This window comes from Chinchilla lanigera, unplaced genomic scaffold (genome assembly GCF_000276665.1).
Source record: "Chinchilla lanigera isolate Chin_1 unplaced genomic scaffold, ChiLan1.0 scaffold00017, whole genome shotgun sequence".
NCBI classification, from domain to species: Eukaryota; Metazoa; Chordata; class Mammalia; order Rodentia; family Chinchillidae; genus Chinchilla; species Chinchilla lanigera.
This window is the reverse complement of record NW_004955418.1, coordinates 6,327,453-6,349,442: the sequence shown is the minus strand read 5'-3', so window position 1 is coordinate 6,349,442 and position 21,990 is coordinate 6,327,453. Positions and strand designations below refer to the sequence as shown.

The 21,990-nt window shown below is 34.8% G+C and overlaps 1 protein-coding gene across 1 annotated transcript in view; it reads right to left on the bottom strand.

Moving 5' to 3' along the window:
• Fbxl17 (F-box and leucine-rich repeat protein 17) overlaps window positions 1–21,990 on the bottom strand; it is a gene marked incomplete at its 5' end in the record, with an annotated part of 444,029 nt that overhangs the window by 409,089 nt on the left and 12,950 nt on the right. Inside the window, 2 exon segments of the mRNA XM_005382343.2 lie at window positions 9,829–9,960; window positions 20,971–21,228. Of these exon segments, the coding sequence (XP_005382400.2) occupies window positions 9,829–9,960; window positions 20,971–21,228 (390 nt within the window).

Sequence of the window (21,990 nt, the reverse complement as noted above, 5' to 3'; positions counted from 1 at the left end):
AATCTTTAATTTGTACACTCAAATGCATCTTTTAAAAAATATGTTCTCAAAAAACTTGAAGAAATACATTTCAAGCCAGGTGTGGTGGCACACGCCTATATTCCCAGCACTCAGGAGGCTGAGGAAGGAGGATCATTGCGAGTTCGTGACCAGTATGGGCTACAAAGTGAGCGCAGGGCCAGCCTGAACTGCATAGCGAGACCCTGTCTCAAAAAGAAAAAAAAAAGAAATACATTTTAAAACTGTATTCAATTCAGTAGTAACCATAGGTCACTGAGCCAACATTTGCTGAATGTCTATTTTATATCAATATCTGGTAGGGGAGATACATGAAAGGATGACTGCTAAATCCTCTCCTCCCTCAACAGAGTTGACAGTCCATCAGCAAGAAATTTCAACCATGATTTCAATTACTAATAGAGAACAATATGGTACTGTATAGTAGAATTTGAAAATGTATACATCTTAGTACACTATAGCTACACTTCTATATACATATCCAGAGAAACTCTTACAGATAAATACAGGAGACTTACACAGGATTTTTCTGCAATACTTCCTACCATAGTAAAACACTAATTGTTTTTAAGAGAATTAATGTTTCCTCCGACAGAAAATATATGTGACAAAATAAAAAGAATGAATTACATATTCATTTCAGCTAGATCTCAAAACACTAAAAACACAAAGTATAGACTGATATATTTCTTGTGAAACCAAGAATTAACCATATCACGCCACATACAAATTATATGTGACCAGGATTAACACTCTATATTGTCCACAGTTATTCACATATATGTAAAATATTTTTAAAGAATTTTAGATCATCATTACAGTTGCCTTTGGGAAGAGATTAAATGGCAGCAATGCAAAACAGGGAATTAAAAGTTTATTTGCTTTATTAATCCAAGAAGCAAAGTTAACAAAATGTTAATTTCTGGGTGATTCATTGCTTTTCTAGTATTGCATATTTTTCTTACTTTCTCAATACTGAAAAACATCAAGACCCGAAACTTTGATCACAGTTCACGTTTGCTGAAACTTTCTGCTATAACCCTCATTATACAGAGACTTCAAAAATTTTTTAGTATTACATTCCGAGAAATTTAAAAACCTGGCCCCTGCTTTTCCTTCCAGACCACAATATAAACATTTCTCCCACTATCTGGTCTTTCTACACAATACCACTGCAACATGCACCACTTATTAAATACCCCACATATTTTTCTAATGTCTTTTCTTTGTTAATCCTATTCTCCATAATAGCAATTATATTCCCCCCAAAAATGTGCATAATCATCAAATCACTATATATCACATAAGACCCAGTTCAAATTCCATACACAATTTATAGGATTATCTGATTCCTCCCCTACCCTTTGCCCAGAAGTAACTCTTTGTGCAATTGTTATTTCCATAGAACTTATTATTAGAGCAGAAGCTTCTCTCTTTGTCAGTATAACTTAAATTTCTCCGTACCTCACATTGCCTGGCATACAGTACGTGTTGAAACAAGAGTTAAGAAACAGACAGATAACATATTAAACCCATTAAAATATCTATTAAATCTGTTGGCAAAAATAAAACAGTACAAGAATCTAAACCCAAATGTCAGAGAAATATAAATCCTATGCAAAATAGAAAAACTCTGTATAAGAGTGCAATTATACCATTAAAATGAAATAGAGGGGGCTGGGGATTTAGCTCAGCGGCACAGTGCCTGCCTGGCAAGCGCAAGGTCGTGAGTTCGATTCCCAGTACCAGGAAAAAAAAGAAAACAAGGAATACAAAAAAAACAAACAAACAAAAAAAAGAAATAGAATGAAGATTAACATTAGTTGACTGTAGCAGTGATACCTGTAATCCTACATTCCAGAGGCTGACTCACAAGGACTGCAAATTCACAACCAGCCTAGGCAACTTAGCAAGACCCTCCTTCAAAACTTTGCCAAAATTAAACAAAAAGGGCAGGGAATATAGCTCCATGATAGAATGCCTCCCTAGTATGAGTTAGGCACTTGGGTTCAACTTCTGGTACCCCTCCTCCACAAAAAAAGAAATTAATTCTAAACAATATTTTGAAGACAACAATATTAAAGATACCCTCTTTGATATTTTGATCAATTTCCCCACAGAAGTTTTCAATACATATTTCCACTGGTACTTGAAGCTTCCTCTGAAATAAACGAACATCTTAACAAAAAGATCTTTGACTAATGCTTATAATTACCTTTTTCTTGATTTCTTTCTTTTTTTTTTTGGTCTTTTTGAGACAGGGTCTCACTATGCAGTTCAGGCTGGCCTCGAACTTGCACCAATCTTCCTGCTTTAGCCTTCTGAGAGCTGGGATTACAGGCATGCACCACCACACAAGTTCTTTCCTTTGATTTCTCACAGCACCTGTCCCTTAACAATAACTAATGTGTGTGTGTTAAAGACAAGTAGTATCTGCTGGAAGTTACTGTTTGGTTCAAACCTATGTGGACTGGCACCACCTGTGAAGTAGTCATGCAACCAAATGGGCTGGAAAACAACAGTATAGGAATCTTAATTGACACAGGTTAAAATCTTGGCTCTGGCATTTATTTGTTGTTACTTAACTCTGCAGGCCTCAAATTCCTCACCTGTAAAATGAGGGAAGAGGGGCTGGGGATTTAGCTCAGCGGCAAAAAGCGCCTGCCTGGCAAGCGCAAGGTCATGAGTTCGGTTCCTGGTACCGGAGAAAAACCAAAAAAAAAAAAAAAAAAAAAGAGGGAAGAACAGTTATATTAGCTGGTGTTTGTAAGAATTCCTTATATAAGAGTACAGTGCCAGTACCTTGTATTTATAAGATAACTACTACTAAATATTTCATAGTGGGGCTGGGGATTTAGCTCAGCGGCACAGCGCCTGCCTGGCAAGCGCAAGGTCATGAGTTCGATTCCTGGTACGGGGGGAAAAAATTTTAAATAAATAAATAAATATTTCATAGTATCAACTATGGCAACAAAATCCTGTAATGTAAAGTACTTTGAAGATAACAATACGCAATGTATTAACCATTGTTAATCTCCTATTATTTTGCTTTGAAATTTTGTATCATTTTTATTGTTTTTTCCCTCTAAAATAAAAAAAATTCTGTAATGTAGTTACTACAGTATAAATGTTTGTGTACCCCAAAATTCACATATTGAAATACTAACCTTCATTCTGATGGAATTAGGAGGTGGGGAACCTGTGTGAGTGATTAGATCATGAGGTCAGAGCCTTAATAAATGGGATTAGTATCTTTATATTTTCACATGGGAATGTATCTATCAGTAAGAATGTAGGCCCTAATCAGTACCTTTATCTTGGACTTTCCAGCCCAAGAACTATAAGAAAGAAGCTTATGCCTTTAATTAGCTGTCTGATTTGCACTGTTTTGGTGTACTAGTTCAAATAGACAGTAGTACACGATAACAGAATGAGTTTCAGTATCTCTAGATTACCTTGTTTAGAAGGACACAATCAAGTATCACTTTTCACTATAAATTATCACTCATAAAATATAAGAAAATGGTCATTAAATGTTGTAGGCAGCTGCGTTAGATAGAAATGTTATGGGCAGTCAGACGGCTGTGCCCTCAAAGGAGCCAGTGCAGAAGATGGTATACCTTGCAAATGGGGAGACAGGCACATCCTCTGTGGGCCAGACGTCAAAACAGAAGATTAAACAAACGCACCCACACACCTCCCTAGGGATGGACCTCAAGAATTGATATTCTGAGTAGGTAGCAATCACCCTGAAAAAGCCAGAAGAGTCACTAACTCAAACCCCTACAGGAAAAGCCCCTGTTCTGTATTCATGTCCTCTTACCACAAGACTCTTACCCATTTGATCCCAATTTAATAAATTTTACCTGAACAATTATGCTTGTAATCTTATTGGCTGACTACAGTTTTGTTCCACTTCATGCCCACCTTGCGAGTTCCCATGTTTCCCATCTTGGACCTGCCTCACCACGGGGTTTTACTCTATACAAATCCCTAGAAAAGGTAGGTCCCTTGGCAACCCACTCAGGTCCCCTTCTGTCCCTGTCTCGGACAGAAGCTTTCTTTCCCTCAATAAATATATTCTGCTCTTAAAAAAAAAGAAAAGAAAATGGTCATCCATTAAAAGGAAAAAATGCTACAGAAGTCAAATTAATATTTACCCTATAAGATTTTACAAGCTAGGCTGGGGATTTAGCTCAGTGGCACAGCACCTGCCTGGCAGGCGCAAGGTTGTGAGTTCAATTCCCAGTACCAGAAAAAAAAAACAAAAAAAAGCATTTTACAAGCTTAGCATTTTACAAACTAAAGGACATACTTTAAAAACCAATTCCTCACAGTACAAAATATTTATATCTTACATTTCAAGCGAATTTACTTTATAAGCAGTGTTTTAAAAACTTTATCAGGAGTATAGTGGAAGAATGAGGGGTAGAGGGCAACCAATCTCCTGAATATGTGGAAGTAAGAATCCAGAAATGCCAAGTTTCACATAAAGCTGAACAAGCTACTGCCATTTGAACTCTGGCACTAATGTTTCTTTATCTTACATACTATCCTAGCTAAGGACCAACACAGCCACTAGTCTACTCACTTAACTGCTGCAGCAGCCTCAAATCACAGCAAGGCAAAAACAGAAAACTGTCAGGAGCTAAATGAGTGAAATCAGACCATGATAGGTGACATGAGATCTCATACAGCCCAATTCTCAGCTGCAGTAAGCAAACCCTGGAAGGGAGAGGAAGAAACCCTTTGCTGAGCCTTCCTATGTTGGGGCCATGAAATATATTTAGTGTTTAAATATATCTTCTTCATCTCATTTAGTCTGACATTGATAAGAACATGTTGTAAGTAGTAGTATATCCTTCCTGTGAAGAAAAAAATGAAAGCACAAAAATTAAGGTAACTAACCCAAGTTATATTAGTAAGAAACAGCAGGATCAAGGTTTAAATTAGGTTCAGTGTGACTCAAAATTGGCGTTTTCATCAATCTCTTCCTAAAAGGCTTCCAGTTTGGCAGAAGAAATCTTAGAGATGCAAATGCATTTCCTACCTCATCCATGTAAACCTCCAAAGGATAATAAAATTTTAAAAAATACTGTTATAGTAGCAGTCACAGATTTCTAATAAATACCACAATAATTACAAAACTAGTCAAGTATCAATCAACCAGGAGACTGAAAAATAGAAGCTCAAAATTAACTTTCAGGAATCAAGTTTTAACTAGAATATCTCTAACATTTCCCTGAAACTTTCTAAAATCTATTCATGATACATTAGTATTTCCTTGATGATTCAGAAATCTCTACTAGTTCACAGCCCATAGTAAAAGATATTTTACTTCTTCAAAATAAAAGGTATTTTAAAAAGATAGCAGACCAAAGCACACATAACATACACAAATCTAAAACAAATATGCTAACCCTAGAGTTATCACAGAAGTCATATTCAAAATAAATCATAAAACCCCAATACTTTAAAACATCAGGCTGTATAGCAAATGACAGATAATCTATCTGACCTCATCATTTTATAACCAAATAAAAAGCCAATCTAAGAGCTTCTGTGTCCAAAAAGTAGGAAAGCAGAATCTGATACGGGGAGATTAAAAAAGCAGACAGAATGGTTTCCAGATCCCCAGTAATTATACAACTGCTATAGCTTGAATGTGGACCCTAAAGTTCCTATGTTGAAAACTTAATCTCCAACGCAACACCACTGGGAGGTGGGGCTGAAGGTCATTAGAACTTGTCCTTGATAACAGATTAATGCTGCTATGATGAGGACCCGTTACTTATCACAAGAGTAAAACTGTTACAACAGCTACTTGATTTCCCTTTGCTTGTTTTTTCATGCTTTCTCCCTCCCTAATCTCACTTTTCTCTCTCTTTCCTTCTCTCCCTTGCCTTTCCACCTTCTGCCACAGGATTATACGGAAGTAAAGCCCTCACCAGCTGGTATCAGGCTCTCAGACTTCTTGCTACGGAACTATGAATATCCCATTTTTTATAAATTATCCAATCTCAAGTATTCTGTCATAGCAACAGAATATGAACCAAAATAATGTCCTAACAATGACTTAAAAATAGCTTCTGGCAAGTACTACACAGAAATGACATAAAAGCTATCACTAGAAGACAGATGCATACAATATGCTAGACTTTTGGTTACATTTGAATTCCTCAAATCTATTTCTAGAGTCTACACAAGTTTTATAGCAAATGTAAAATGTGTCTATTTAGGTGTATGGTACTTGCCTTACTCAAAAAATGACTGAAACAGAAACTTATTTTCTTTTGAGAAGATTCGGTATGTAGGCCCTTAATTCGTTGTTTCACCATAACTCATTTAATTCTTAAAATGTCAAATCATTGCCCTTATTTGCCACAAGAGAAAACTTCTTCCTCTGATAAACATAGGAATCCTGCCCCTATTCTAAAATTTATTCTACTTAATTCAGGGTCAGAAGTAAGAATATTCAAATACCTTGCTACTTCATATAAAATGGTTTAGTTCATCCTGTTGATAAACTAGACACAACTAGATATTTCAAATGACTTGAAAAAGGAATTTTTCCCTTAAGACCGGCTAAAGGACAAAAATTAAAAAGGAAGCATAACATCAGCAGAAACTGTACAGGCATTATATTTTTATAGTTATATCAAGGACACAAAAGCTCTATCACCAAAATGCACAAAGACAATGCTGCCATCTAAAGGCCAAGATATAATATGAAAAAGACATTTGCTAAATCAAATACTGCCAATGAATAAAAAAAAATCAACTTGCTATTTCAACTCAAAAAAGTTTATACTTAAAAAAGAAGAAAAACACCATATTACAATGTCTTAAAACTGTGCAATGAAGCTCCAGAACTCTTTGAGCAAACAGTTTGGCTACTTATAAGTATTTATCAAAGCAAAGGTAGAATTCTTTTGGTGTCCTTTTAGGTACACTGCTCTAAAAACCTCCCTTAGTTGCTAATATAAAATGCTTATTTTTAAATGACCAATAGTACTTCTCAAAATGAAAACAGCCAAACTGCTAAAAATTGCAGCTTTGCAAGTAATTTAAATATTTCTCCTTATTTCACAAATTTTAAAAATAAAATGCAAATTTCCTATGGGAAGTTATTTAGCAATAACTTATTAATCCAATACAGTTCAATTATACTAAAATTTTCTTTCTAAGCACCTTAAATGAGAATTTTATTGCACGGACATTTAAGATTTAATAAAATTATTTCAAATTCACAAGGAAATTAAAATGTTTAGGCCAGGTATGGTCGCACACACCTGCAATCCTAGCACTTGGGAGGCTGAAACAGGAGGATCGTTTGCAAGTTCGAGACCAACCTGGCCTACAAAGTAGGCCTGAGGCCAGCCTGAACTGCAAAAACAAACAAACAAATGAACGAACAAAATGTTTAAAGAATTACACTAAACCCTGAACCAATTTCCTCAGTACTTAAACAAGTAACATCTTTTTAATGTACTATAGTATTAGACCAAAAAAAAAGTGAAAGTGAAGGAAAACCTTAAAACAGTTGCTTCCTTTGGGAAACCACTAGCTAAAAATTGTTTAGTGTACCAAAAAAAAATGTTTCTCCATGTTTACACAAGAAAACAAACATTACTCAACATGAACAAATACTTTTAAGGAATAGAAAAAGTTTAAATTCAGCATTATTATCCTGTAATTTATCTTTAGTGTAAAGTGGAAGCCAACAGCTTAACAAATTTAGTTGTAATATCTTAAAAACTACTAGGTTTTTAGTACTGGTAATAAATCAGAATTTATACTAAGCGATTTGAAGATATTATGCCATTTAATCGTCAAAACTATTGACCCCAAAAAAGAAACGTCAAAAACCCCTCCATTTACAAATGAGATTTAAAGACCTTAACCAATTTTTCTAGGGTTACAATGCAAGTGAGTAGATACCAGGAGTCAAAACTTCAGTATCTCTAACCCAAAAGACCTAACACAATCATACAATTTTGAGTACATTTACATTAAATGTAAAAAAATATATGAAGTAATTTTATTACCAATGTTCAGGGGGAAAATATTCTACATGGGTTTTTTTGTTTTTTATTTTTCTTCCGGGAAGAAATTGAACTCACGACCAGGAACTGAACTCACGACCTTGCGCTTGCCAGGCAGGTGCTTTGCCCCTGAGCTAAATTCCCAGCCCCTTTACATGGTTTTTAAAAATCATTTACTTTCAATCATAGTGTCTCAATTTTTCTAAAATCTCTGTTTTAAAACAGTAAATCTCACTAGATATGCTGATACATCAAGGAACCTTTCCAAACTTAAGTTCATGTATGAAACATTTTTATTAAAGATTTATCAAATGATATAAAATAATTCAAACAGGCAAAAAAATGATCTCTATATTTTTGAGATGCAACTTAAAAATAAGTTTTCTTTATAAATATGTTACAAACTTAGGACTAGCCTGTCAACCTTCTGTTTGTTACCAGGAATCAAACTCGGCCTTGCATGTGCCAGGCTAGAGCTTGTGCCACTCACTCATGCCACTGAGCTATGTCCCCAGCCCTTCTGTCAACGTTTTTCTTAAATTTTGAAGAGAATAAAAAAGATAACAAAATAACAACATAGAAACAAAAGAAAGGAAAAACAAAAATGACACAGGGTTTCAAAACAAAATGACAGGAATTAACAGTGGTTGCTATATTACACGTTGTTATCTTCAACCAAGTTGTACGCTATTTTTCAATATTGAGAATTCCTACTCGTGCCACTCTTTTGATACTTTTTCCCGTTACCTTCTATGGTATACCTTCAAGTGAAAACTAAGTGACTTTGAATATTACTCGGCCACAAAAGGAATCAAACTCTGATACAGGTTATGATATCAATGAACCTCAAAAATATCACGTAATGAAAGAAACCAGACATAAAAGACCACATATTACATCACTGCACTTTTAGGAAACGTCTAGAAGAGGCTAATTCACAGAAACAGAAATGAGATTAGCAGTTGGGAAAAGGGGAGTGATAGTGGACAGGTGTCTTCTACGATAATAAAAATGTTCTAGAATTAGTTATTGGTGACAACTGTACAACTTTATGAGTCATATACTTTAAAAAGGTGAGTCTTATGTGAATTACATCTCCATAAAAGAAAACTGAATACTTTTAAATATATTAAACACATGCGTGAGTTACAAGTATATGTGCTTGGGGCTGGGGATTTAGCTCAGTGGCAAAGTGCCTACCTGGCAAGTATAAGGTCGTGAGTTCAATTCCTGGTACCGGAAGAAAAACAAAAACAAAACCAGAAACACAAAAACAAGTATATGTGCTTAACATATAAAATCTAGGTAATCATCGAGATTATCTGTCCCAACTTATTCAATGTCATTTCCATCATGCTAGGTAAAAAGCTCTATTTCACAAGTGTAAACTCCTAACTTTACATTAAATCTTAACTATCCAGAATAATTATAATTCCTAGGGGAATCAGAAAGAACTACAACCACAGACACATTTGATAAATCAATTTTTTTCCAATTTGCCTAAGTAATGCCAGAATTTAGAAAAGACACATTAGCACATGTTAATGAGGACTGTTTTAAAACCAAGTACCACATACAAGCATCTATTCGGTTAAAAAATTAATTTATAAAATCACTGTTTTGAGAGGGTATTTTTTACTTTCAGTAAGTAGTATTTGCCTCTCAACTACCAAAAGAAAAGGCAGAAGAAAATGTACAACCAAAGTTTAAGGAATTCAAAAGTTAGAAGTTAAACAACAGCATGAAAATGAAAACAGGTACTTACTAATTTGTTTTCCTGCATGTATATTCTTTGTAGTTTCAGACAGCCCTTAGCTATGACGATCATGCCTTCATCTGAGATCTTGTAACACTGGCCAAAATGAATATCTTTGAGTTCTCTGCATTTTGATCCCAGCTGTAAACAAAGGGATTTGGCTGAAAGCTCAGAAAGTAGCAAAGACAACTTATACTATACTAGGATTTTCATGTATTATTTGCAAATAACCATACCAGAGCTAACGGCTTATTTATAGATTACTTTTAAAAGGAGATAGAATATTAAGTAATGTATAATTGAAAACAGTACACTATGTGCAAAACTTTTTACCTTCTAACATACTTCTCTGCTTCAACTACCTCCTACTAGATGTCCACGAAGTACTTAGATTCTTTAACATTCAAATTCACAGTGTATTTCTCCAGTGGGGAAAGAGGATGATAGGAACAAACTAAAGATGTAAATTATAGTGTATTCTTAACTTTCAGTATTATGCTACCATTGAAATTCAAATAAAACTTGACAAAAATAAATGAAAAAGTATATTTAAATTTTTAAAGCATAATCCAATTTTTTGCTTGTTTGTTTGATACCAGGAATCAAACTCAGGACTTCCTGCTTGTGAGGCAGGCACAATTCCGCTGAGCTATATTCCTGGCCCCATAATCCAATTTTTTAAAGAAATGTATATTTAAATGTACATTCACATATGAGAAAAAAAGAGACTGACAGGTGTACCAACAAAATGTTAACAGTGACTATTTCTGATGAGTGACTATGCGGGGTATCTTTTCCTTTCTGCCCATCAATATTCTCTAATTTTTTTCTTTTTTTTTTTTTTTCCTTTGTCTTTCTTCCAGTACCAGGAATCGAACTCACAACCTTGCACTTGCCAGGCAGGTGCTTTGCCACTGAGCTAAATTCCCAGCCCCAGTATTCTCTAATTTTTTAAATAAATATTTTTATAATTAAAATTTTCCAAGTTCTATTTCAAACAAAGTGATGGTATTAGAAGGATATGTAAGCTCAGTTACTTTTCTAGTGACAGTGATATATACAAACTAGGTTTTTCTAATCTAGGCTACACTATAGTCAATAAATACTCCTTTAGAAATATAAACTCCATGAAGACAGGAATTTTTCTGTTTCATTAAGTAATACATCTGTGGTGTACAGTATTTTACATTTATATAATACTTAATAAATATTTGTTGAACGAGTGAAAATGCTAATCAGGGTTATACATATAAAGGGGTCTCTAAGATTTTTCTTTCAGTGCTGGAGCTTGAACTACCCAAAGCCTCATATACACTAAGCAAAAACTCGACCACTGAGCTACATCCCTAGCCCTGAAGGCTTTTCAAAATGAACAAACACAGAAAATGATGATTGTGGCTTCATATACCAATATGTCCTAGTTAATTCAGAGGTTCCAAACCAAGTCCATGGACAGAGCTCAGATTCCCAGGAAAACTGATAAAGAAAAAAAAAGAATTCATACTTTTTTTCACATTCTCTTCTAACAACTTTAGCCTTTTTCACATAAAATAAACAAAATGCCACTGCAGATTCCTAGAAATATTTTTTTTTTTTTTTTTTTTTGGTTTTTCTCTGGTACCGGGAACCGAACTCACGACCTCGCGCTTGCCAGGCAGGCGCATTTGCCGCTGAGCTAAATCCCCAGCCCCTGAAATATCATTTTTTCCTGATTAGTATCATCATGCTCATTAGACCAGCTACCTCATCTTATTTATATATAAGTGCACATATATTTCCAGAACTAATATATATGACTTAGATCTCAAAAAGCTGAATCCAAAGACAAGAGTGGCAAAAATCAGAAAAGCAAGTATGCTACAGACTTTCAACAGGCTCACATATGTCTGGCCACAAGGGTGAGATTCAGGATAAAACCACCAGGACTCTCCAAAATCAGCCTAAGTAATAGTTAAACCCTCCAATCACCTCCCCAGTGCTGTGAAGCCTGACCTTGCACTCATCACACAATGGCCAAAGACTGGAGCTCCTGGGGGAGTTTCAGACTGGTGTACATCACATATAGCTGGGAACAGAAGCACACTGCTGAAAATATGGGGATTATACATAAATCTATAATAGTGAAAACAGAGTAATTCAAATAAATAATTCTATTCAACTGTCCAGGTTGAAAGGATATGAACTTCCAGACTGAAAGAGTCATCTAAATGTCTATCACAAATGATACAAAGAGACTTATGGCAACACAAATTATTGTAAGACCTCATAATAATAGCTATAAAGAAGATTCTATGGACTTCCAAAGAAAAACAGATTTCATAAAAAGGATTTGGATTGTAAAATGCATCAAACTTTTTAACACTAAAAGCAAAAGAGCAATGCCATCAAATTAAAGAAAAATTATTTCTAATATAGAAATATGCACTCGATTCAGACCATGAATTAACCGTGCTGGTAGAATTAAAGATATTTACAGGCAAGGAAGTTCTCAAAATATTTATCTCCCATATACTTTTTATCAAGACGCAATTAAAATCTGTGCTCTACAAAACATGAGAATATACCAAAAGAAAGAAGGCAACACAGCTGGGTAAGGAGATCTAATTCAACATCAAGCTGAAGAAAAACTAAGGTTAATGCTGAAGGTAAGATATTAAGATGACTACTAATGCAGCAACACTTGTATGCAAGAAGTCCAGACTAAACCTTAAAGGTAAAGTAGATTAAGCACCAATACACAGATATACTATTATAACTGGGAAAACCTTAGAACTCCTAAGTGTTAGAATAAAGACCAACTAAAGAAAACAGTTATTAATTCCAACAAAACAAAATGTAGATTGAAAATATGATAGGTAAATGACTGTGAAATGTTAATACACAATACTTCACAAAGTGAAAATTACAACAGAATTAGACAATAAGAGACTGAGAAGGATATATAAATTCACTAAATTCTTATCTTCCATGGCTAGAGATCATCCATCTAGCCAAAGTACATTAATTATAAAAATACAGATAAACATGACAGAGAAAAATACTTTCTCCACCTGGAGAAAGTCCAGCTAGTCTAATCCCTAGTCTTGCCATTAATTAGTTCATATTTAATAAAGAAGACATGTTCATTCATCTCCATACCTCTGTTTAGGAACAAACTGCCCACAGTAAGTAAGTAATTTTCACCTCTTTAATTGGGGCCCCTCTGCTGGTCTGGCCAAGCCAATGACTAAGTTAGTTGGCCAGACTGCAGAGTCAAGTTACCAATCCCATTTAGCTCCATACAGTAGGCAACATTCTCCATCACAGAGTTTCAGAATAATAAGGTTGATATTTTTTCCTGGATCACTACTTGTCTTATTCATCAATTTTACCACATCCTAGAGAGTAAAAGGCAGATCTCTTGAGAACTTAACATTTGGTATGTCAGCAATGAACACTGAGAAATAAAACAATGGAATTAATATAAAAGGAGTAACTGAGCTTTATGATTGAGTCTTAGACAACAATCACTGTGTGCACAAGTTGGTAGACCCTCATGTTAAGATATGTAAATCACAGTGCTATAGACAGAAAAAAAGACCTATGCTGATTACATGACATGCTGATATTGACAAGTAGTTTTGGTGGCTTATCCACAAGCAAATGACTTTTCAGAGGCAAGAGCCACACAGGTAACCATACAAAGAAAAGAACCATGTGCATAATCGTTGCAGAAATTATGACCATGCATGGTCTAGCTAGTAATGAAGAGTGCCTCAGAAGATAAGCAATTACCACTCACTACTACTAAATATAAATGTCATTTAATATCACTACAGAAACTAATGTTCTGGGGCTGGGGATTTAGCTCAGCGGCACAGCACCTGCCTGGCAAGCGTGAGGTCGTGAGTTCGATTCCTGGTACCGGAAAAAAACAACAACAAAAAAAGAAACTAATGTTCTATTCTAGACAACATCACAGGACAAAATACATTACATTATCTCACCCATCAACTTTCTAAACTCCAAACTATGCAGGCACAAAGTCAATCATTATACGAATGTATTCCAAATTTTCCTGATACCTTTCAAATCTCTCATCTATTCATAACCCACAGAAAAATATTCAGATGGCAGCAAACAACTCCTATGAGGAACACCCCTGTACTAGGCACAGAGCACAGTGGAGCACATCTCTAATTCCACAACTCTAGCAGCTTGAGGCAGGAGGACTGAAAGATGGAGCACACCCTGGGCAATTTAGCTACTTAGTAATACTCTGTCTCAAAAAACAACAACAAAAAAGCAACCCTGGAGGGCTGCTATGGGTGTAGTTCAATGATAGAGCACTTATCTAACATATAAACCCTGGGTTCAATCCCTCACACTGCCTAAAATACCAGGAGAAGCCATAGTAATTTCAGAAAGGACAGACTTCATAGCAAAGAATGTCTGCAAAGATTAAAATGAACACTACATAGTGATAAAGGGGTCAACACTCCCAAAACACATAGCAATCTTTAGTGTGTGTACACCTAACAAAATATTCAGAATACATGCCAGGTACAGTGGTGCATGCCTGTAATCCCAGCACTTGGGAGGCTGAGGTGGAGAATCATTACAAGTTTGAAGTCAGCGTGGGCTACACAGCAAGTTCAAGGCCAGCCTGCACTACATAGCAAGGCCCTGTCTCAAAAAAAAATAAAGATTCACAATATGTGAGGCAAAAAATTAAAGAACCACAAGGATAGTTAGATGAATTCACTATAATCAGTAAGGACTCTCACTATATGATCCAGAAATCACATTCCTTGGTATTTCTCCAAAGTTGGAAAATTATATCCACACAAAGTCCTACACACAGAAGCTTATAGCAACTTTATTCATAACTGCCAAAACTTGGAAGCAACCAAAATGTCCTTCAGTAGTTTAAAAGATAAATAAACTATGGTACACACAGATGATAGGATATTATCAGAGCTAAAAAAAGTATGCTATGAAAAGACATAGAAGAAATAGAAATGCATACTATTAAGTGAAAGAATCCAATCTGAAATGACTACACATCCTGTGATTCCAACTGGAATCAGATTTATTCTGGAAAAGTCAAAACTATAAAAACAAATTTAAAGGTGAGTTGTTGCCAGAGGATAGAGCGGAGTATGAAATGAACAGGCATAGAACCAAGGACTTTTAAGGCAGTGAATATACTCTGTACAATACTATAATGACAAGTACATGTAATTGTGTATTTGTTGAAACCCAGAGGATATACAGCACTCACAGATAAACCATGGACTTTGGAAATAATGCTGCTTGGTGAAAGTATACGAACTATAATAAATAAACTACTTTGGTGGAGGATGCTGTTGATGAGGGAGGCCCGGTATGTGTGGGAACAGGGAATGTACAGGAAATCTATACCTCTCAATTTTCCTGTGAATCTAAAACTGCTCTAAAGTAAGTTTTCTTTAAAAATGCATCCACAGAAATTATGCAGCAAATAAAATGTTTAAATTAAAATTACTTCCAAAATGATTTGAACAGGCAGAAAAACTTTACAGTAAAACTATAAATTAAGAAAAAAGGGCTGGGGATGTAGCTCAGTGGCACAAGCACCTGCGTGGCAAGCACAGGTCCTGAGTTCAATCCCCGGTACAAAAAAAAAAATCAGAAGAAAAAAAAGTACTTAAAAGCAATCCTCCAGAAATGTAAAAATTACAATTATTAACTTAAAAAATTATAATTACTTCAGACAAACAAGAAAAGTTATCAGGTATAAACACACAAATAATGAAAAAAGGGACAATGCTCCAAGAAGACATAATAACTCTTAACATGTATGCACCTAACAACAAAGTATGTGAAGCAAAAACTGACTAAACTATAGGGAAAAAAAGATAAATCCACTGTTATTGTTGAAATTTTGACACCTTACCAGAAATGGACAGATTCAGAAGGCCAAAAACAGTAAAAATATAGTTGAACTCCACCACTAAAAATGAACTGGATATAATGGACATCTATAGATTACCCCATTAAAAACATCAAAATGCACATCCTTCTCAAGCTCACATGGAACACTCACTTAAGACTATATTCTTTTTTTTTTTTTTTTTCAGGTACCGGGAATCGAACTTACGACCTTGTGCTTGCCAGGCAGGCGCTGTGCCACTGAGCTAAATCCCCAGCCCCAAGACTATATTCTATGACATAAAACAAACTTAACAAACTGGAAAGATGTGACACTGTGCAGTATCTGCCCTCAGACAACAATGGAATTAAATTAGAAAACAGTAACAGATCACTACAAAGTCCCAAAATACTTAACAGATTAAACAACATACTTCTAAATGGGTCAAAGAAAAAACCTCAAAAGAAATTCTAAGAAATATTTTCAAGTAAGCTAAAATGAAAGCACAACATGTCACAATGTGTGGAATGAAGCATTCAAAGGGAAATTTATAATTTGGAGTATTATGATAAATAGAATTGTTTGGGTTTCTTTCAAGTTGCTCAATAGCTAGTATGTAGAAATACAACAAATATTTTGTAGCCTGGTACTCTACTGAAAATATTTATTTCAAATCGCTTGGTTATGAATTATGGTTTTTTATACATAAAAGCATGACATCTACAAATAGAAATTATATTACTTCTAATTTGAAAGCATTTTATATCTCTTATCAAATTACTCTGGTTTGAATTTGTAGCAAAATGTACAATAAAGGCACTAACATAATGTGGTACCTTAGAAAGTTAGATGTTCCCCCTCTTTCCCAGAGTTAGCTGTTTTTGGTTATACAAGGTACAGCCTCATTCAGCAACTGTTTTTTTTTCTTGTCACAATGCCCAAGATTATTTCTTTTGTTTTTTTTTACTAGCACATACTATACAGAATAAATCTGACATTTTCATAAATGAATGAAATATATTTTGATCACAGCCACCTCCCCATTATCCTCCCTTGTCTTCCCCTCTCCACCCCTTCCTCTTTCTCTAATAGTCTCCCTTCTACACTGATGTCTTTTTCTCTTTTGTTTTCTAGATTCCACACATGGGGAAAAGATAAGATATTCGACTTTCTAAGACTGGCTTCCTTCACTTTATATGCTCTGTAGTTCCATCCATTTCCCTACAAATAACATTATTCTTCTTGATGGCTCAATAAGAGCCATAGTGAATAGTGGCACAGTAAAGACAGGCAACCAAGTAGCTCTGTCAAATGCTGATTCTGATTACTTCAAGAAGACACTGCAGTGGTATAGCTGGATCATCCGGTAGTTCTATTTTTGATCTGGAGAATTTCTGTATTGATTTCCATAGCAGTCATACTAACATCCATCAACAACGTACAAAAGTTACACTTTCCCTACATTCTCATCAGCATTTATTATTTTTTGTATTTCTGATAGCCATTCTGACTACTATGAGATAGAATTTCAATGTTGTTCTCATTTGTATTTCCACAATGGTTAAAGATGTTGGACAGTGTTTTCACGTAATTCTTAGCCATTTGCAACTCTTTTGAGAAGTTCTGATCATCTGCCATCTACTGATTGGATTACTCGTTCATCTGGTGTTCAATTTATTAAGTTCTTTATAGCATTCTGGACATTAATCCTCTGTCAGAAAAGCAGCTGACGAAAAATGTTCTATTATGTAGGCTGTCTTTTCACTATGTCCTTTGCTGCATAGAAGCTTTTTGATTTGATGCAATCCCAGCTCCCAATTCTTGCTATTATTCCTGAACCTGTAAAGTCCTACTTAGGAAGTCAGTGTTACGCCTGTAGCTTGAAATGTTTACCCTATATTTTTGTCTGGTAGTTTCAAAGTTTCAGGTCATCTATTAACGTGATTCATTTTTGTTCATTTTTATACAGGGTGAGACACAAGGACCTAGTTTCAATCTTCTACATATATTCATTTTTCTCAGAACAATTTGTTAAAGAGTCAGTATTTTGAAAGTGATTTCCTTTAAATCCAAAAGCTTAAAAACAAACTAAGATAAAACAAAACATTTTGCCTACTCTTTCTAACTAGCTTCGTGGTGGGTCCATGTCATCTATGACCTTGGCCGTTAGTTGTTGTGATTAGCGGCACCATAAAGACGGGTATGTGGGTATGCATCTGTGTCGAATGCTGACTCTGATTCTGCTTTCACCTTGTCCTTTAGTTCCTGTTTGTACTGAACCCAGAAAGCAGCCAATGATGAGACTTACAGTCTTCTTGTGTTTTTCTAAGCATGTGTCCTACCCTGGGTATGCATGTGGCTTTCTAACTTTCCCTGTACATACCGGAGCTCTAAATACCTTAATGCCCAAAGTGCCCCACAAAACAAAACTCTTGTTCACCCAGGCCTAATGCTTTTCCCCAGGCCTCAGGAAGTGTACTGCATGTCTCACCATAATTTTCTACACAAAACACCTGCAAGTTTTTTTCATTTCCCTTATAATGTTTTCAATCAATGCCCAGTGCTTTTTGTCCCTGACAAAGTCCTAAATTAGGTGAAACAGATATATAAGCACCAGTCACAGCCCTTCACGCACATACACATATCCCAGATATGTAATTAGAGTTTTATAGGATGTTTATGATAGGTATACAATGCACTAATAAAACTGTTCCACTGGCCAAATTATTTGATATGACTTTCATGGAAATAAAAGTGTCAATATATCAAGGTGGTATTTTGCCAAAAAGACAGTCTTTGGTCAAAAAGCATAAGCAATAAGTTTGTAAAACATATAGCTCAGTGGCACACAGGCTGCCTCATGAAATAATGTTAAGCAGAATCTAAAACCTTACTTAAAATCTTAAATTATATATTAGAGCTCCAAAGTGAAATGCTTTAAATAACTATTTTTGCAAACTAGTAGAATTCAAAAAGCAAATATACTGGTATTTGCTAAAGTTAATCAAAATCATAGCATTTATGAACCAACTATATTTTAAAGTTATTATCAATAAAATGCATATATACTATTCTAAAACATTTGTCAGTTTTTTCTGACAGAAGAGAAAAAAATTATCTGTAGAATCAACAAGTCAGTCAAGTGCCAAGTTACTAAGTTAGGAAAAAGTAATAATCTCAGGAAAATGTATCAGTTATGAACAACTCTATTCTTGGTTTTTACAACTTTATTATAAATCTTAAAGTTGTTAGCTTACTGAGATCATAATAAACTCTACGGAAGAGTTTATCAAATACCACTGGGTCATAAAATTAATTTAGTAAGTAGAGAGGTCAAGGCCAACATTTATCTAACACAGTAACAAAGAATAAAATAGATATCAATATGCATTGCACATAAGGATATATATATACTCTCTTTACTATACCTGTAACAGTACTCCATCAGAAGAAAAAGTTTAAAATAGAATACACCCTGCTACCACAGTCTTAAGTACAGTAAAATATTACCATGTATACTGCAATGATTTTCTTCTAAAATTATTGAAGAAGAATATTAGAGAGGTATTGTTTTACTATTTCTATGAGAATACTACCTCTCGGGCTGGAGGTATAGCTCAGTGGCATAAGTGCCTGCCTGGCAAGCGCAACATAGTGAGTTCGATCCCTTGTACCGCAAAAAAAAAAAAAAAAAAAAAAAAAAGAAAAAACAAGAGAATACTACCTCTCGTATAGCTGATTCATAACTTAGAAACCATGAAAATCTGAAGTAAACATCTAAATAATTTAACAAACCATAAAGCATCATACAGTCTAGGGAAGATTTATATTAGTTTCTTTTTTTTTTTTTTTTTTTCCTGGTACCAGGAATCGAACTCATGACCTCAGGCTTGCCAGGCAAGTGCTTATGCCACTGAGCTATATCCCTGGCCCTCTATATTAGTTTCAATGTTGTAAAATTTATAATGTTAAATTGACACAGTAAGTATTGCTCTTAAAGAACACTCTAATTTCTCCCTACTTGAACCATAACTATGCTTACATCCTTTTTCACAAACATTATAAGGAACATTCTCAGAAGTTTGCTAAACTAATACCTATTGTTGTACAAAGGTTTAAATATGTAACACACTTAATCCAGTTCTTTTTTTTTGTTGGTTTTTTTTGTTTTTTTGAGACAGGGTCTTGCTATGCAGCTCAGGCTGGCCTTGCGATCACTTTATAGCCCAGGCTGGTCTCGAACTCCCAACAATCCTCCTGCCTCAGCCACCTGAGTGCTGGGATTATAGGTGTGTACCACCACACCCAGCCTAATCCAGTTCACAGTGTATGTAATCCTTTAGAAAATGTTTCACTGTAAAACTAACTTGCTGAAAATTTCTATCAAAATAAGCAAAATCACACTACATTCATAAAATGTATATTTCCTCATAGGTGATTAATTAGCTTTAATATATTTTAAGAACTTCATAAAATGCTTTGCTCATAAATCATCCTGTAGAAGGCAGAAACAGACCAGGAAAATTATTAAAATAAATGACTATAACTGGACAATTTGCCTTTGTAATGAAATAGGTTCCTTCACAAATTGGTAACATTCTTAATATATAAACTGAACTGACAAACTCAGTAGTCATTAGGACAGAATTAGGACAGTATCCAGAGTTTCTTCTAATACTAAGTTTTCAATTAATTCATAAAGTTTAAACTTAAAAACCTTCACTGGTTCAGTGAAGAAGCTTTAAGTCCCATTTTTAACGGAAGGTACATCAAAAAGAAAGTACATATAACCCCATTTTGAATGAAACTATTGGGCCACACATAGGTAAATACCACATTTTTACTGATTTTATTGATTTTATACTCTTCGATCTGGACCTCCGTTGTGTGTCTTAAAACACTCAAGTATTTTAAAGCATGTAAGTATGTCATTTAGTAACATACAGGAAAAATTGAAACTTCGGTTTTAAAGCTCTACACAAACTGCTGATCCAAACTGAATACTGTTACTTAATGGAAAATATGACACTAAATCTCTTTTTAAAAACTCATAAATTAATAAAATGCCTCATCATAAAAGCTGATACACATTATAAAACACTCTAGTTCACAAACCTAAGTAAACATTCATTGGTGTACAAAAGATGACTTGTTTTAGTCTGTAACATTATTTTCAATATGAGAACTTTTTAAAGTGCTGCTCCAAAAGAACAGTTTGAATTGCTGAATAAAATCATTGTATAAGTGTTCAAATTTACCTGTTTGAGTCCTTCATCAGTAAGTTTGTCCTGATTGCCTACATGTACTTTTTGAAGTAAAGGACAGTGAGAGGCAACCGCAATAATAGAGGTGTCAGAAAGCTGTTTACACCTGTACGCTGTATACCTAAGTAGTCCAGGACACTTAAATGCTAGAACACATACGCCAGTATCAGACATACTGCGACAATCAGAAATGTTGATTTCTATTATATTCTGACTTCTCGATGCAATTTTTTCCAATAATTCATCAGTGACCTATGAGAGAAAGAGAGGCAATAAATTTAAATTGTTCCTAGAAATAGAATATTACATTTTAAATTAAATTTCCCCAATAATATTCATAGCATGAAAACATAACAAAAGAAAAACAGTAATACTGAAGCATAGCAAAAATTATGATATGATAAAAACATATGTATTTGCTCTTTGTCCCCCAGTTCCTGACAGAGCTTCTAAAACCCTTGAAATTTCCTGATTGCTCATGTCTTTTGTTATTTAACAGGTTCTTGGAACACACCTGAGCTGGCAGGAACTAGCTGACTCAGAGTCTGCCCCTAGACACTGCTTCAGGATGCGGCTGGCCACCATGAAGAGTAATCAGGTGGTTAAAGGGTACTCTCCTCCAGAGGGAGCTGGAGTCCAGATTATAAAAAAACTCTTCAACAAGGATACTCAAAGGGTCAGTTGGGAAACACTTCCATGTACTAGGAGGGTGGCATACGCTATCCCTATACCTTGCCCTACAGCTCTTTTCCATTTGGCTGCTCCTGATTTGTATTCATTATAGTAAACCAGTAAGTATAAGTATATATAAGTATATTCTTGAGTTCAATAAATATATTTAATATAATCAATATAATATTAATATATTAATATTAATATAATATATTTAAATATATTTAGCTCCTTATAGAACCTGCGGTCCTCACTGCAGGAACTCTTGAATTTACAGCTCCTTGATCAAAACACCAAAAACTCCATAGAAATGTCCACGTCAAAAAAATGTACTGAGAACGT